The following is an 18,803-nucleotide window of genomic DNA, read 5'->3' as shown; positions in this document are numbered from 1 at the left end:
GATTAGACATGTTGATGGCTATTTAGAATTCTGCTTTACTCTGGTATCTCCACGGTCTGGCAGGATGGTTTGGCTGCCGAGTTTACGCCTGTTTGTTCATTGCATCGACATTTTTATGGTTTTCACTTTGCCAGAATAACGTCAGAACATTCTCCTTTTCAGGCATCACTAAGGGGAAACCTTCCTCTTAGGTCCTTCCCATGACATAGTTGTTGCTCTGACTCCTCATATCCTTCACACACATGACAAGTGAAAATTTGAACATGCTCAGGATCAGAGTAGGCCGCAGCTTCTCATCCCAGTGTCAGTAAATATTGGCACAAGGTCCACTCTCATCACTGAATTGCTGTGAGAGCAAAGTTACAAAATCATCCTCCATATTTAGAAATACTATGGCCATGCAAGGTACTTACAAACATCATGAAATGAAAGGGTTTCCCGACCATTCCGACAAAGACTCCTGCATTTTGGGAATGTTCTTTTGTCCTTGAATGAAATTGCAATGCGCCACACGAATGCTGACGACATTCAATTTCTTAATGTCTGGCCAGAAACTTCACAATCAAGGTGAAACCTCAGAGGGGAGAGGAGACTGTTCAGTGCCTTCAGATCCACAGGAAATGGCCAGCCAGATATGCGGTACAACAGTGTGGACTCTGGTAAAAGGATTTCATCACTGACCAATTTGTGGTTTCATTTGGGCATGAGTCATGGTCTGGAAGGGTCTTCACTGCCAAACTATTATTTAAATTACAGCACACCGCCTCCATATTCAGACGCCGCTGTGCATATTTCAAGACATAATCCGGGTAATCTGCCTGACCCTCACAACTGCTCACTTGACATCCATTATTTTTTCTTTTAAATTAAAATTTCATACTGACATATCAGCTTCCTGAAAGCAACTGGCTTTCAATATTTTATGCAAAGCACATATCCAAATAAAGTTGCAAGAACAAATGATCTCCATTTCAGCCCTCAAAAGCAGTGACATCTTGTTGGGTTTTTTTAACTGTAGTATTCATATTTTTGAGAGAAACACACTCACCCCAGATCACATCAACAGCCCAAGCAGATGAATTTTAGTGTTTATACCTATGAGGGATGGTGCCAAAAAATCATACTGGACCCCAGTTTGTGCCTTTTGTGGAGAAAAATGTACATTTTATTTCCTGTGTGCGGCGAGGAGAACATGCAACTATACTTATGAGTGCATCCCACGTCTTACCTTGGATGGCTCGTGAAGTTTCTTAGTTCTGGGTTAGGCTTGTATCCAAGCAGCATTAACCCACAGATCATGCATCTACATAAACAGTCATATCAAGAATAGGGTTGTTATGTTATGTTTGTCTAACTCTAAATAAAGGAGTTCACCAACACCACAGTGGCCAATAATGCTTACAAGGTTATGCTTTTATCATGTTGCTGAGCCTCTGCAGAGGTTCTAAAGAATGTTTTCTGTTGGGTTGTTGGGTCAAACAAATGTTAGCGTGAGGAAAGCACTATTGGCCACATGAATCTTCCCGATAAAATAGATAAATTCTATCTGTTCTAAAGTTATATTTGGAATAGATGGCAAAATGTGTCATCAATTTGCCATTTATTGTGAGTTAACTCAGCTTTAGTGTGATTAATTGAGATATAAAATTTGTATTTATTGACAGCCCTATTCTTAAATTAAATATCTATGCGTAACCTAGCAATTGTAGTCAGGAGAAGAGAGTGTAATGTGGAGAATATTTTTGGCATGAAAGGAGAATTTAGAAGTTACAAGACAACAGTAATCCACTAGTACCATTTTAGATCTGCTGGAGGATCCGCTTGTCTTGAACTTCTAATATCATTCATTCTTCTTCTTCAGTCGGGTCGATTTCATTTTACTCTCACGTCTCTTCAAGCCCACCGTGCCATGACACACGCAGACTGTGACTGAAATATGCTTGACACTTTGCAGCTGTTTTAAGTTGCATAGTTGCAGTTGCATGGATATTTTGTCCCAGCGGCACTTGCTGCTGACAGAATCTATCTTCTATCTATCTATCTGTCTGGACATTGCTGTCATAGATCTGATCAATCCAGGTTAACTGACGGTCAGATCTCCTCAAGCGTTTTCTTTGTATGTTCTTCCGAAAAGGACAATAGATTTTTATGATCATGCAGAAAGCCGTTATTTCTGAAAACTACCAGTGGAAACTGATGGACAAACTGCTTTCCGTCTCTATTTCTGTGCGCAACTTCAGCAGAGTGCATGTATCATACTTTCTTATGTAATTCACAATCCCGCTCAACGCCCACCGAAGCGATCAGTATATGACTGATAGAGATTACGCAACAGTTGTTCAAAGTCGCCTCACCTCTCCATATACCCCCAGCCAATGTTCTCCGACAAGAATGTCCTCCTTCTTCTCTGCAAACTTTCAACCCACCCGAAAACTTTGTGGAGGATGCAGAAAGCATGTGCATATTGCCTCTCGCTACACCATCCATTTCGCAGCACTGCTGCCCACTTCTGTTTGACACTTGGGCTCCACATCCATATATGTTGAAATACCCAGATTATAATCTTGATCTCGTGTTAGGACACAATGACACAACTCCGAAAGTGACATGATGGAATTTTTACCATGCGGCTGACTGGTTTGCCTTTCACCCCGCAGCCTTCTTGTACCAAGAATACAGAGATACAGCCAAGCAGCAGGAGATCGAACAGAGGCGGCAGTTGGAGAGTCTCTCTCCCGGGCTCCTGCAGGGGTCGTCGGGGTCAGGTGGAGGAACGTCCCCGCCGGTGCTGCAGCTTCAGCTGAGGAACAGTGCACGCTCTCTGAGCTTGTGGCAGAATCTGGAGGCTGTAAAGGCCAGTGGGCTGCTGGTCACGTTACCACAGAGGGAGATCATCATGCAGGAGGTGAGAGACTATGGGCGTCATGATCCAGAGTGTTACTGACATTAAAATAAGAGGACGCAAAACCCATCTTTTTTTTAATGTAGCTACTGGTCCAGTTCTTTGGTGACGCATTAAACCGATTTGGTTGAGCAGATTTTAATGAGCAATGGCTGCTTTTTTTTTTGGGTCCGGCTGACCTCTAAATGAGAAGCATTACCTTTCCTCAGGCCATGTTTGAACTGGTGACTTCAGAAGCTTCCTACTACAAAAGTCTGGAGATCTTAGAGACCCACTTCCTCCACAACCCCATTCTCATCAACACTCTGAGCCAGCATGATGTGCACTTTCTGTTCTCCAACATAGAGGAAGTTATGAAGGCCAGCGAAAGGTAGGCCTCTGCTCTCCCAACTGCCATGAAATATCACCCTATTTAACTGTTATTTTTCCTCACATTAGGTTTCTGATGGACCTTGAGCACAGAATTGAGAAGTCGATATTGATTACCGATGTCTGTGACATCGTGTACTTCCATGCAGTTGAACACTTCAGAGTCTTTGTCAAGTACGTCATTAACCAGGTGTACCAGGAGAAGAACTACCGACGCATCCTGTAAGTACATGAATCTGACCGGCCAGGTCGTGTTTCCGACAATTTTTCACTCATTTTCTGCTGCCACTGTATTTAAGGGTTGAACTAGTATTTCACTGATATTATGTCTCTGTCAGTAACAGATGAGTGGGACACCTTGTTGGTCTTATTCTGTGCCTGTCAATCTCCTCCCTATATCCAGAACTGCTAACCAATGTCAATATAAAGGTCACGTAAATGCCTGTACTGCATATGTGGGTTATCAGCAACAATAATCTTGTATTTTGTTACCATGTATTGTGCATTTTAAGACAGTATTTAAACATCCTTATATAAATAAAGCCTAGATAGATTCTTGAATGTAGAACTGGAGGATCCTGTCTAACAGGAAATCAGGACATAAATACAGTGATCAAGTCTGAGTATAGAATAGAGGTGCATTGAGTCAGTGAGACTTTTGAGTCACAACATCTCACTCTTGCTGTGCAGAGTAAGCACAGGCTGAAGAAAAACACCATACCATCTTTATTTATCTAGCACTTGAAGGCGACACATGTTGACAACAAAGTGTTGCACACTAGGCTCCATGACATCAGCTGAGAGCAGGGATAATAGTTAACTTTTAAAAATGGACCCTTTGATGGAAACTGAAAACTCTTTTGATAGCTTCTGTGATTTAAGAGTTGTCATGAATTCCTTTGTTTCACTCCGTATGACCCAAATGACGTGAAAGTTAAGTCGATCTGTGAGGACCAGTTATACTGCAGCTTTGTCAACAATGACTCAGACACCTGTCATGTGCTCCACTAGTCAGACTGGGAGTGTCGTCACAAAAAGCCAATCAGCATCATTTTTGAGACATTTATTTAATCATTATCATTATCAGACTCTCTGGCACACTTCCAGGCTGCTTTGTGTTGACTGTAGAATAGTTATTTAGCGGTCAAACAAAGCAGCAATCCACAGACCCACACGCACGCACATGTTTGTCGCACCATCTTTGTGGGGTCATTGCCATAATGCTTTCCCCAGTCTCTCACCCTGAACCTAACCATCCAACACAAACAGCTAACCTTAACCAGACTCTCAACCAGACTTAAATCTGACTAGAGTAAACTACTTTTAATGACGTTTTAACCCCCTAAGCCTTGTGAGAACAGGCCAAACTGTCCTCACACGCACCTGACAAATAATCCGAATTAATGATCACATTAATGTAGCGCTCCTTTTCCCCTCTTCTCAAGTTCATTTATTCAATGTTAACTTTTAAACTGTTTCCTAGTCACCCAGTGGCACTGAAGTGATTATAGATTAATGAATGGCAGGTGATACCCCAATGTGTGAACTATCCTTCCAAAATAAACATCAGGCTGCCGCCATTCCAGGGCTACAGTCATTGGAGCTGACGCAACACCCTTTGGCGATACAATTCCTTCATCTGGCTCAATGATGCAAGGAAATAGTCCATGTGTCATGGATGAAAAAAAGGAAAACCACCTGGAAATACCAGAAAAAATAGTCAAATGTGTATCCATCTTTGAGGTTACTACATTTGTGGAAAAACCGGTAGTAACTTATAAAGAATTGCAAAACACTCAACTTTGCTTTCATCTCATGCTTGTGGCCCCAATGGATGGATGCTAAAAATGCAAACGGGAAGGGTTTTGTTTTTGCTTCAACAGAAAAAGCTGTTTAGTCTTTGCCTTAGGAGGCAGAGTCAGTGGTAAAGCTGTTTTGAAGAAGAGGTTTTCAATTTCCAAGCAAATGATTGTCAGCAATGCAGTACACAGCCAGGTCTCTAGGTGGCATCATGCCTTTGCAACAAGGAGGGAGGCCAGGAACATATGCCTTGAGACGCTTGGACTCACCTGAAAAACAAGACCAAGACATGAGAGAGTGGCCAAGGATATAGTCTGGAGGAGGTTTTAGTGTTTGGATATATAGATATATGATCACTCGCTTCATGCAAAGTCGACTCTGACAACAAGTTGTGCAACCTTTGACTGAAAACGTCAGATTCATGTCAGCCTATCCATCATGAAGGGCACCCAAGCCACTCTGCCTCTGTGTGGATTGGGCCTGAAATGGAATGCGTGCGACACCCCTGATGTGAATATGAATATGAATATGAATCACGATGATGAGTATTTGCCAGTCCTACTTGAAGACTTGAAGGTCTTGATATTAACGTCATCAGTCTTAAAATGACAGTCTCTCGCATGACCGCTGTGTCTGGCCAACGTCAACCTCCTGCACCCGAGAGAATGCGACCAAAGAATGGGTTTCCTCCCTCACTTGTTGCTGTTGGTTTAATGTGCGTGAATGTTTCTTCAGCTCTTGTTCTCCCAACAGAGAACAGGTTCTTTTTTTGTCCTGACATTTGTGATGAGATGAGGGTGTGGTTGCACATGAATATGCCCAAGTAGTTTCCTCTTCAGTAAGTGCACATACCTCAGTAACAGCGCAGTGTTCCCACGCGCTGCAGAGACCTCAGATGACAGCCAAGACTCACTGGCGGGAGTCCCGGTGTAGCGTTGAGGCTGCAAGGAAAAAAGAAAACATTTCAGTGGAAATTCTCTTTAATTAATTCTGAAATGTTTTTGATATTGAGGAACTGTGTTTGTGTGTTCGTTTTTTTTTTTTTTTTTTTTTTTGCACATCTGGGAGTGTAATAGCATTATGGAATTTTGGAACCCAACAACTTGTCGTATGTCATTAAAGGGATCAATGGCTCAGCCATGAAGGAATGTTATTGTATGGACACAGCTGAATAAAGCTATTGTGCAAGAAAGTATTCTGCTCAGAGTACTAGCTATTGTCCCCTTAAAAAGCACACAGGCATTCGGACTGAAGGAAGTCCTCATATGGAACTGAGTGTATGTTGGTCAGAAAGTGGCGAAAGGACCAAATGGACTAGGTATGTCTGGACAGACAGGGGACAACACTGCCGCCTCCTGCTGCACTGGGCTCCCACCAAAGAGGGACTGGGGTGTTTATAAGACCAACGTATCATGTCATGCAGACAAATTTGTTTGAGCCTGCACAGTAGCTGCTCTATATTCAAGACAACATCCCAACTTTAACCATTTTGATCTGCAACTTTCTCAGCATGCATCTATGAAGTTTATTGTATGTTCCCCTTGGATAGAACTCTTACCGGAAGTCAAACAGCAAGCCCCCAAGACCAAATCCATGTAGCCAGCAAGCACTTTAACAGTTCAAAATTACATTCAACTTTAATTTGACTGCTATTGATACTGTGTCTGTTGAAGATTACACTGTCCAGGCTTTGCAGTTTGGCAGGGTGTTGTACCTCCATGTCATTGATTGATATCATTGATATTGCATTCTGTTGCCATGTCTATGTCCTGTTAAAGGAGCAACACAAAAAAAAAAAATGTTTTGTTTGGATTTTGTTTGACACCCTTAGTCTCCATGTCCTTCATCAAGCAAAAAACTATTTCAAAGCCAAAACCCATTAACACATTTGACACACAGCTTACTGCGTCAGGGACGAAAAGAAACCAGGGTTACCTGTCAAAATCATAAACTCACTGTTGCCAGTTGTTAATCTGTTATCAGATGGGTTTTTTTTCTGAGCACTTTCTGGCTAGATATAAATAGGTTCTTATCTTTAATCGAAAGAACAATAACAATATGACTTCATACTCCACATGTGGAATCAGGCGCCAAGAGCTGCGTCTCTCTCGTCCACCAGCTTAAAAGCATTGCCCACAAGTGATTAAATTCATGGCTTCATCATAGCCATGGTCCATGATGAATACATGTGGAGCACATGGTTTTACTTGTAAAAGTGCCGTTTTGAAGTGAATAACGCAGTATGATTCACTCTTGTGAGGACACAGGCGCTTCAGTTTTATTACTTTAGTCAATAACAAATAACTTTGAGTGGTTTGGACATGCGTCAGCAAAATGACAGTTGTCATCTTTCAGGTTCAAAGGTGACAAGCTCAGCGGTGCTTACCTCACATGACACAAATGTTTATGGTGGAAAAGTGGGGTCATTCTGGCTGCTTTTAGAATAGATCGATCTTGCACATCGAATCAGTTGTGCTTCACAAAAATAGGTATCCAACCAGTCCATCAGACGGTGCAAGGAGGTCCCATACTGAGTACTCAAATGTATCTGAAACTACCCTTATCTAGTCCAAAATCCAATCCAAATGTTTTGGTTATTTTAATGCGGATAAATTATGCCAAACACTGACATGACTGTTAAATCAGATAATTTTTTCTGGGTTACTTTGGGCTGGTGTTGTACCCCTGTATCTTGTTCAAGTTTCTTCACCGTGATATCTGCAATGATAAGTCACTTATTGACTTTTTTTTTCATTTATTTATGTTTCACTATTTACTACTATTTCAGTCCCAGTTTTAAAGTATTCTCATGCATTAGTTGATGCAACTGTCAGTAATGGTTGTCTTTGTTTGTTTGTTGAAGAGAGGGGAACCAAGCATTTCGTGATGCCATGGCCTCACTGGAGAACCATCCTTGTGTCCGAGGTCTCTCCTTCACATCATTCCTCATCCTCCCTTTCCAGAGGATCACAAGGCTCAAGCTGCTTGTACAAGTAAATTCTTTCATCGTCCAATAAAAAAAACGTCAAATAAACTAAACATTCCGCTTATTATTATGTTTTCATCTTGGCAGAATATCCTGAAAAAGGCAGAGGAAAACTCAGAGAGGGAGATGAATGCAATTAAAGCGCATCAGCAGCTCGAGCAGGTGAGCAGATAACACACAAGGCGCTCGCTTGTTCACACCCCAGCTCTTCTATTCAGAGGCCTCCTGTTATGGTGATGCACACTTGGGGGTGACCCTCAAACAGCTTGTTGGAATCCTCAAATATCAAAAATATCACATATAAGTGATTTGCCAAATGACTTCTCTTCATCTTCTTGCAATATAGAGTTAAAGCAAAGGCTCCATGTTGCATCAGTAATGAAATGTTCTGGTCACGACCATAGTATTACAACTCACCGTGATACATTAATACATACATACATATAAATGGTAAGATGGTGATCATAGTAATAATAATAACCATGATTTTAGAATATACATTTATTTTTGTTATATGAATTTATTATATATATATATATATATATATATATATATATATATATATATATATATATATGACAATAATACTAGTAGTACTACTAATAATAAGTTCAAAACATGAAGACAGTAAAATATTCTTCTTCAAAAATATTTTCACACTTCCTGTGAACTGGTACTTAGACACATAAAGGTCTGTGACCCTGACATAAACTGATGAATACATTATTTAATTTATTCTACTTCCGCAGCAAATTTGAAATAATTCAAGGCAAACCTGTTCAAACGCCCATTACTCCTAAGATAGCAATAGCCATCATACCTCTGCGTCCCCTCCTGTCCTGTCATTGTCCACCTTTGCTGCCATCCTGTACAGATACAAAGCAGACTGCTCTTGACAGGTCTGATGTCCTTGTAACAGTTTGATCTCTGCCTGCAGCAAAATCCAGGCTTTGGCTGCTTTTGTGAGCTCTGAACCCACACACTTTGTGCCGACAGGACAAATAAAGAATGCTGTATACTTGGAAAAACAACACAGTCGATCTTGTAATTGTAGCAGCAGCTGGATAATCCTCAGAAAGGAATGAAAAACTGTAAAGTTGTGTCACGGGGATGTTCGCTGCATAGACTTGTTCAGGGTGGTTTTACGAGTTTTGTCAACACAGATGTCATTTTTGCATGAACGTTACCAGAGGGCTGAATCACTACTGCGTGATGATGTCAGAGGAAAGCACTGCATGAGGACCTAGTTGAACACCCCTGATGTAGGGAATACTCTCAAATTTAAATATTCTTCATTTACTTCGTCCAAAATGGTCTTATATCTTCACACTCTTGAGGAAAGGTGTGAAAGAGGCAACCTGACAGTTCTTGTCAATGCAACTGCAAAAGCTGCTGTCGTTTGTCTCCTGTGCAATTTGTTCGCTTGACAGCTATAAAATTACGTAACGTGATAACCTTGAATGAAGGGAAAAGCAGGTGTTGGGCTTCCAGGGACGTGGAGAAATATGTGAATATTGGAAATTCATAAATCAAGTTAGTCTGAAGCATCAGTGAGAAAAGCTCAAGTTCAACTGTTGATATGCAGCAACAAGCATCTCATCAACATATTGTTGTTCTTGTTATTATTATTATTACTATTATTGTTGTTATTGTTGATGTAATATAATAATAACAAGTATTATTATTGTTGTTCTTTTATTATTATGTATTAATAATAATAGTAGTAGTAGTAGTATTACTAACTGGTGTGTTTTGCTGCTTGAAATGCAAAGGTAAATTACATTTTCAATCTGCCATTTTTTGTATTCCATATCTCTCGTCAATGTGAAACACAGCTATACACTCATTTAAGACAAAGTTTGAATTGTTGACAGGAGCCTCCTGTGCTTGTTTGCTGGATAAAATCAATTAACCACATTACACTTTTCGTCTTCAGCAACTGGAGCTTTTACGAGATGATTCAATCATATTCAATTTCCCCGGTATTTATGTCTGACATGGAACAGTTCAGTCAGACTGAAGCGTCTTATGCAATCATAGTGAGGAAAAAGGCCCCGGGTCTTGTGTTGTTTGTCGCTCGACACAAAGTGAAAGGTGTGGACCCAATTCTTTGCCTTTCAATGGCGTCACAGCTCAGTACCACGTGACTTCAAATATCTTTCACTTTTGAAAGACTCACCATTCTTCATTGATGAATGTTGTATCTTTATTGATGTCATGATATATATTCATATATTCATCATATTTATATGAATTTAGAATAAAGAAATGGATTGAAATAATAGAAATAGGTAACAACTGAACTCAAAACGAATTAAAATAATGTCATGTACAATTATTATTTATTATTTAAGTGGCATTTTATTTATCAATGTATATTTTAGACACTCATAAACGATATCGTTAAATGAAGTTCGATGGAACGCTGACGTCGCAGCTAGCATTTGAAAGCTCCGAGCGCCATCTACTGGGCAAATGAGAGTAAGGAACATGCTGACTGATGCGTTTGTTTGGCCTTAATTTATATTTTTATGTTTTTATGCGTCGTCCTCAGATCGTGAAAGAGTGCAACGAGGGTGTCCGAAAAATGAGTCGCACTGAGGAGCTCATCAGCATTGAGAAAACACTGGAGTTCAAATCAAAGGTAAATCATGGCAGCGTTTTTTGTTTTGGGGGTTTCGTCAATTCTTTGCTCACTTTGACAAGACTAATGAATTATTATGTGTCTGAAAACGGTTTAATTATATTTGAACTTGACATAAATTGTACAATATCAATTCATGTTTTGTGGCTCCTGGATTGCGAGATATTCATTATGACACATATTCTGCCCATCCAGTCCCATTTCTGCCTCCTGGTTAGACATGGTTGATGATGAACTCCATCCACAGCAGCATTTAAGTTTGAAAATGATCCTCGCAAAAATGGGATTTAACTCATTTTCAAATGCTAATTTCAAAAGCAAATCCTATGACCTTGTCTCTACTCTCAAACGGTTCAGCAGGAAAATGCGACATTTTTCCAACTCAAATTGTAGTATTCTAGTGCTGTATTCACATCCTGCTGCTTTGGTTTTTAACCTGCAACTTTAGACAAGAACAGATGTTCTGTATGTATGTTTTTGTTAATGACAAGCGCATGTACGGATATACTGATTCATTATAATGATTTCATGATGGTCCATGTCTCAGTTATAATATTAAAAACCCACAGCCCTCCATCACCAGGATGCTATAGAGGACACTCACTGTGAGAATACAGTAACTGTGTGGAATGATCTATGATCATGCACAGCTTGGCTACAGAACATGGAGTAGTTCAAAGGTCGTGACGCCTGAAGGCTGAAAGACCACCTTGACATTGGATCTTCTCATTTCTGTCTCTTTCATAACTTCCAGTCTGTGCCCATCATTTCACACTCCCGCTGGTTGCTCAAGAAAGGAGAGGTCCAGCTCATGTCTGGACCCAAAACCACGAGAACCATGCGGAGCCGGAAGCTCTACCAGCCGGTCTACTTGTTTCTCTTCAACAACCTGCTGCTGGTCACCAAGCGCAGCTCCAGGTGCGTTCCATTCATGTGTCCTTCAAGTTTGTCAGGAAGCAGTTAAGTCAGGGTGTCTCTTCTGTGCCAGCGGTGACAAGTTCCAAGTTCTTGACTCATGTACACGGGCCATGTTGAGGACTGAAGACCTGGAAGACCAGGGTCAGATGTTGGCTAATGTCTTTAATCTGAAGCTGCTGGAGAACCAGGAGGAGCGAGAAGTCAACTACTTGCTGAAGGCGTCAAGCATGTAAGTAGCCCAAATAAAATCAAATATTTTTCTGCAGAAACCAGTATTTTATGCTTAACAAAATAAGGTCTTGATCAACAGACTTCATAATCATTCTTAGTTCTTCTACATGACATAATTCACATCAGGAAATGTAAAATCAAACAGCCCACAATACAATCATGTTAAAAACACAAACATGTATTTGAGAGGACATGGGAAGTTTTGTCAAGGGACCGCCAACGTCAGGGCAAGTAAAAAGCAAGGGCCCAAGAGCTGCCTATTGATGCCCCCTGGGTGGCTGGCCCCCAGTGGAGAAACACCAGAGATACAAGTAGTACCATGAAAATGTACTGAAATTAAATAAATAAATAGACACAGGATGATCAAGCATCCACAGTTTAACCAATGACATGTCTGTTGAAACAAGCAGCACCAAAATTACCATCAAGTGGTGACAGTGTTCAGACGCATCGGTGGATAGGTGTCCTCTTGGTTGGGTGGAACAAAACCCTGAAACCACGGTGGAAGAGTTTGGACACTCCTGAAACACTGTCGATAAGTATGAAACAGGCTTTAAATAAAAACAAGCTTTAGTTTCTGTGGACCGGAAATAGCTGTCAAAAGATTTATGAACCATTAAAGGGTTCTTTAAATGGACTCTAATAGCAATGGTGAGTCCTGTGGGAGCTGAGGGTGGTAAACTGTGCTTAAGTGAAGAGGAATCCTTGGTCTGAAAAAATTGTTCATGTGGCACTCTTTTCTCTATTAAACATGGAAGCATGTTTCATTTCATTTGTGACTGACTCTTTTCTCTACATTTCCTCTGCTCAACAGGAGTGACAAGCTTCGTTGGATGTGTGCTCTCACTCCAAACCGACGCACTCGCTTCATGTCAACCAGCGCTCACCAGCAAGGTGAGATGAAACAGCAGAACAAGTCTGAGGATTCGCTGAGGATTTCTAAACCTCCACTTTGTATCAGACTCTCTGCAGGTCCAGTGCATACAGTCCTACTCCTCTCAGGAACCTGACGAGCTCTCTATTGAAATGGCCGACATTCTCAATCTCCTGGAGAAAACTGATGATGGTGAGTCACAAATGTTGCTGGATCTTCGGGTCCTAATAATTCCTCTCTAAATGTTTCCTGCTGTTCCAGGCTGGATGATGGGTGAACGACTGCACGACGGTGAAAAGGGCTGGTTCCCAAGTCGGCTGGTGGAGGAGATACAGAGCAAGGAGGTCCGGGCTCAGAACCTGAGGGAAGCCTTCAGGATCCACCAGGCTCAAGAGGGAGGTGGAAGCCTTCACTCAGCGGGGAGAAGTGGCGCCAGGTCCGGGCGGCGTACCAAGCACTCCAATATGTCAAACCAATGGATTGATCAGATGAGCGGGAGTAGCGAGCACTAAAAGAACTGAAGGTGCACGCCTCATGAAACAACACCTTACTCCTTCAATTCAAAATGGAAGTTGTAGTCTCAGTGTTCTCACACTTCAAACACTTGAGGAAAACACTGTTTACAACAAATGCTGCATGTACCTGTTCAGTGATGTTTTGGTGGTTCCTGTGCTTTTCACATCTGAGCTGCAGCCAAATATTCAAGCGTCTTGCCTCAGTCAGGGGTGTGACACCACTGCCCAGCCCCCAGCCTCGTCTCCATAGAGTTGTCAGACTACTGCGACCATCTTTTAGTGGAAGGAACATGCCATCAGAGTGTCAATGGCTTCTGTATTGGCACTGGAACTCACTGCAGGTTCCTGAAAAATTTGCCCACATTTCAGCAGCTGGCTGAGGTTTCAAACAGCTCATTTCACAAGATTGTTGAGAAAGTCAACTGTCATTCACAGAGGATGCGTTCAACTTCATTAGCAACGAGTAGTTTCAGTGTCAATCCCACACTTAAGTAAGACATCAAGCCTGTCTCACTTCAGTTACCTTAAGATGTGGTTATGGGATGGAAAGTAAGACTTGGGACTGAGAGTTCCACTCTTGCCTTCGAGGACAGACAAATGAAGGTAAGCTGAAATATAGTGACTGGATTGTTCCTGTCATTGACTAGAGACATTTGTGGCCAACATGGTACTGCTGAAGAGAGCAGGTGGACCACTGAGGACCGGTTCTTGTCAGCCCTGAGGAAGACAACCGAGCTGGCGTGACCTGGGCGATGGCTTTGGTGTGTGATGCAGCATGGCCCCACATCTCACTGGACCATGTCGGTACCATGTTTGACGGCTTTGGCTCTGATCCGGCAATGGCACTTGCTGTCCTGCATTATAAATAGATAAAGAAATTTGCATCTATGTGTTTGATTGTGTTTTTGAAACCCAAATTGTTCTTCTAATTCAGTTATTCGTAAATGTACTGTAAACATTGACCTTTGCATGGACATGCTCTTAGACTTCAGAATTTTTGTTTTTTTCAGTGCGATGTATTGTGAATCAAACCTCAACACAGTGGTGGACTAAATGTTATCATTTTAACAATCGAAAAGCAGTAGAATGTTGACTCACAAAAATGAGACGTTTTGGTTCTGGATTGCAAGTTTGTTTTTTTTTTAAATACACTGTCTGTTGGATGCTAACTCTTAATGAACATTCATTTGGTGCCCACCTGACCTGTACGCCATCCGTCCATCCAACAGGTGTTCACAGCATGCTTCCAAATACAGATGTAACTAACTCATGAATCTATCATGTCATGTAAATAAGCTGGTTGAGAGTTTGACAAACAAGGACTCCAAAACCTGAGGACGCCTACAACAATATAAGACTGTGTAAGTGTCGAAACTGAGCAGGTTTTGTCCGAAGAACCATTTCACAAACTCCATTGTCATGCTGCAAAAAGTAAGAACAGCAACCAAGCAAAATGAAAATATTCAAAATGAATCTTTTTTTTTAAACAGAGTTGAAGAATATACGCCCCTTCAAAAGATAAATCCTCTATTTATGATAAACCTGTCTTGCTAGCAATATAATTGGGATCCCAATATTCCTGTGACAATGAAGGCTGGATCGCTGTGTTTGAATACCATGATACACTTCTCACCGTGCTGACTTCCAAAGTACACTGTTGGCTTTCTGCTCCTTCAGCAATTGTGTATCTTCAAAACAGTCTTTGATCAGTTAAGCGTGGTTCATGTGGATTGTCCCCAAATGAGTGTTGTAAACCCACTGATTTCCCCCCCGGAACATTACAACAAATGACAAACACACACAGGATGTGAAATGTAACTGTAAATTGAAGTCTTGATCGTACAGGTGTGGATACCGCAAACTGTGCTACAGCATGACTGTAAAGTCGAACTGTCTCCTCATGTATCTGTACAAAACATTTGTCTTTCAAAATTGGTAATTGCAAGATAATTGTTTCATTTTGTAAAATATAAATTATTGTTCATAAAAAAAAAACCTTTGATCGCTGTGTTGGTTTCATTTTTGTGGAGGCCAATGTTGGTTAGCGTACCATTTCAGCAGGAGCTCTTTGTTGTCCACACATTTCAAAGCCTGGAAAAGACTTTATATTGTGTTTTTTAACATGTTTTTCTCCAAAAAATCATTGTCATTATTAATTAATAAAGGTTAATAAACCAGAGTAAATGAAAACCCCTTTTGATCACATTCCAATGTACTAGCAGTGTTGGGGAGGCTAGCTGGCCTTGCTTATATAACTACACGTAATTCAGTTTCACAGTACTTTGACCGAATCATTTCTGCCCGTGGAGCAGAGGCAGTTTTAGACATGTGCCTTGTAAAATCACAGCTAAAAAGCTGTTATAAAACCTATTATACAGTAGCTGTCTAACATTAATGTACGAGGTGAAGAACTATTTTCAATTACTCTTTATTATTCATTATTTTTTATCTTAATTATTTTAATTTGAATGAATTAATGTTTATATCCTCTAATACACTATGAATGCCTTACCTGACATTTGTATATCCGTATAATAGAGCCTTATTACTGTTACATTCCATTCAGTCACTATTTCTTCATACATTATACAGGCATTACAAATTACAAAAGCAGCAGAATGAAAAACTGTTCTTAGAATTTGTGCCCCTTGTCCCCCCTATTTTCCTATTTTCCTATTTTTCGTAGCAGTAGTTGTGTGTAGGTGCATGTATACTGGTGCCTGTGTGACGACATTTGAGTAGTGTTGCGTATGTTACTGTAATCCTTTTTTGTTTGTTGGTCCGGTTCAACCAATCAGTTTAGTGTTTAGACATGCTACTTTGATCATGTAAACAACAATAATATAAAAACAGAACAAAAGAAAACAACGATCATGAAATAACTGAACAATAAAAACATGGAAACACAAGAAACTTTTCTTAAGTGCATTGTTTACATGAGTGAAAAGGATTATTATTATTATTATTAGTAGTAGTAGTGGTAGTAGTAGTAGTAGCAACTTGCGCAGTCCAGTGTTCCAAACAAACACATTCAACACACAGTACATTGATCTTCTGCTGTGTCTGTTAGACCTTTAACACTATTTTTAATGAGCAGACAAGTTCCACTTTCTGCACAAACAAGTGTACTTTGAAGGGTTCTTTTCCCCCATTGTGGCACTAGGCTGCTGTTCATCCAAATATTTGTGTGGAATAAACTAATGAGCTCCCCGGTCATCTGGGCGTGAGGACGTGATAATGAGCTCCCAGCTCATGCTGGTGTGAAGAGTCAGAGGGGGTGGACAGCGTCATGTGTCCCCCTGCAGACCAGCACTCTGGCCTCTAATTGATGTTTGCATCCTGCCTGGTAAATCAAAACACAACCACCCTTGTCTTTCGCAACTTCAGCATCATTCCGCACAAATGTTAACAAAGCAATTTGACACTGTGGCAAGATCCAAAATGATCTTGCTACATGTCAGATTGGAAACAGTCTTGGGTGTCGGTACGACATCAGACACAGAACGGCTGTGCTCTGGTGATGAGAAATATTGTCAGGTAAAACTCAATTTTCAATTAGATCAGCAACATTACAATTCTATTCTATTGTCTCTTTTTCTGTGATAAATGCTCTGTCTGGATCAAGGATCTCCTAAATTGATTCCTATACACATCAAAGCAATGCAACTGAATTATATCAGATGTATTTAGTATTGTATGGACAGTGAACAAAGTGAAAGAATAGAATAGGGAACAGTCCTGTCATTGCAATTGAATGTCACAACAAAGCAGAAGGCAAACCTGATGTGAGCAACCAGATGACCTTCTTTCAATAAATGACACCAGACTCATATCAATATAAATCAATCAGTGATGTAAGTAATGAGGGTGAGGATGAAGGGCCCAGGGCGATGTTCTCTGCTTGTCCAAGCCAAACTGACCCGACTGCATCACGACCAGTTCAAGCAAGAGCTTACAAGCCTGGGCAGCGTGGATCTTAGACACGCAGATCTTCATGAAAGTAGATATTGACTTGGTTATGCGCCGATTCAGTGCCAATAAATGTCGCAAGCTTTTGGTTCTGTCTTTTTTGACAGGATGGAGGAGCTCAACCAATCATGGCTCCACTATTCATGGCGCTTGTGCTGAGGAATTGGAGTTCAGTCCTGAGAGTTGCTTGTCCAAGGGAGACAAATGGATCTTGAGAATGAGTGTGTTCGGAGAACCAAAGCTGAAGAGGAGTACTCCAGCTTGAGACATAACTGATCAAGGGAAGACACCATGCATTCTTCTTCATTCTTCTTATTCGACTTCCAAAACGTGGTCTGCTGGACCTACATGATTATTGTCAAGCCAGATCATTTATAATAACACAAGTACATAAAAATGGCTCCGCACATGCTATATAAATAGATTGGTACAGTCATAGTAAAAGTTTACTATGATTTACCCCTCAAGACCTACTGTACGTGTGCAGGAATCTACCACTGCCCGAGGTTTCTCTTCTTAGCCCAGTGTTATTGGTGGACAACCTTTTGGAGAAGAAATATTGGATGAATCCTGGAAAAGAGAAAACGTTGTTGTTGTCGCCCTTAGGAGGCACCATTTTGGTTTGAGTTGCCTGGTCTCAGCTGGACTACACATTCCAACAACTTTGTTCTGTGAGGGGTCAAATCTCTTTGGAGAACTGGTTGTTGTTTAGTCCTCAAATAGCTACCAGGGAATCAGGTCCTCTTGAACCGGTACGGTGGAATGGGGCCACAGCATCTCGCTTTAAAGTTAAAGAGAAAAACTCACAGAATCCAGACCAACGCAAGGACAGTCACTACACTAGTTCCTGGCTGAACTGTTAGACCTCTTGGATGACCAATCAGATTTGTAATTTTCAGTTTTTATTAGGCTTCATTTCAAGGGTGCTGTACTGCTGGACATGTGCTTGACTCTCTGGACAGAATAGTGTTTTGTGTTGCCAGGCTCCTGTGGCTCACATTGTCGAGACTTGTTTCAAGTGACGGAACCTATTGAAAGTGCAGTTTCACTGTACTGGGCGTGTATGTCTGACACGTGCCACTGGCAGGATCCACCAAGTTCCCACTAGTTCACACTATGTGAGCATAGTATTATATGAATTGAAAAAAATGAACAAAATAATACAATCCTCAATGTTAATGTTTTCAAAGAGTACAATCGTAGTATCAGCTTTGGTCGCTTCTCACCAGCACTAGTGAGACCAACAAAGCAACATGGCCTGACAAACAAAATAGAAGGAGTTTTGAATCAAAGTCAAGTAGATTGGTGTACTTTGGAATTGTAAGTTGAATGCCTAAATAATGCTTTGGTCTGAGTGGCAGGTGAAAGGTTACTCAACTCCTCCTCCTCTTGATCTGCTGGGACTTCAATCCACATCTGACTCCTCTGGGCCACCTCCGTCTGTTGACTGACCAATGACACAAGCTCATCCTGAGACACAAATACAGAAGACCACCTGCAGCCCGAGGTGGAAGCATCCATCCTGCTCAAGGGTAAGTTGTGAAAGGTTTTCTTTCTGATTTGATGTGCGGTAACTTTAGTCAGTCACTGAAGTC

The 18,803-nt window shown here is 41.0% G+C and overlaps 1 protein-coding gene across 1 annotated transcript in view; it reads left to right on the top strand.

Moving 5' to 3' along the window:
* Positions 1 to 15,344, top strand: part of ngef (neuronal guanine nucleotide exchange factor) — a 28,878-nt gene extending 13,534 nt beyond the window's left edge. The window contains exons 5-15 of the mRNA XM_053873782.1: positions 2,658 to 2,905; positions 3,112 to 3,272; positions 3,341 to 3,493; positions 7,935 to 8,064; positions 8,145 to 8,219; positions 10,612 to 10,701; positions 11,456 to 11,619; positions 11,690 to 11,848; positions 12,665 to 12,744; positions 12,812 to 12,916; positions 12,986 to 15,344. Coding sequence (XP_053729757.1) covers positions 2,658 to 2,905; positions 3,112 to 3,272; positions 3,341 to 3,493; positions 7,935 to 8,064; positions 8,145 to 8,219; positions 10,612 to 10,701; positions 11,456 to 11,619; positions 11,690 to 11,848; positions 12,665 to 12,744; positions 12,812 to 12,916; positions 12,986 to 13,236 — 1,616 coding nt within the window. The 3' untranslated portion in view covers positions 13,237 to 15,344. The remainder of the gene's footprint in view (positions 1 to 2,657; positions 2,906 to 3,111; positions 3,273 to 3,340; positions 3,494 to 7,934; positions 8,065 to 8,144; positions 8,220 to 10,611; positions 10,702 to 11,455; positions 11,620 to 11,689; positions 11,849 to 12,664; positions 12,745 to 12,811; positions 12,917 to 12,985) is intronic.
* Positions 15,345 to 18,803: the final 3,459 nt, after the last annotated feature.

This window comes from Synchiropus splendidus, chromosome 8 (genome assembly GCF_027744825.2).
Source record: "Synchiropus splendidus isolate RoL2022-P1 chromosome 8, RoL_Sspl_1.0, whole genome shotgun sequence".
NCBI lineage: Eukaryota > Metazoa > Chordata > Actinopteri > Syngnathiformes > Callionymidae > Synchiropus > Synchiropus splendidus.
The sequence above is the reverse complement of the archived record's forward strand: the minus strand, read 5'-3'. Positions and strand labels throughout refer to the sequence as shown.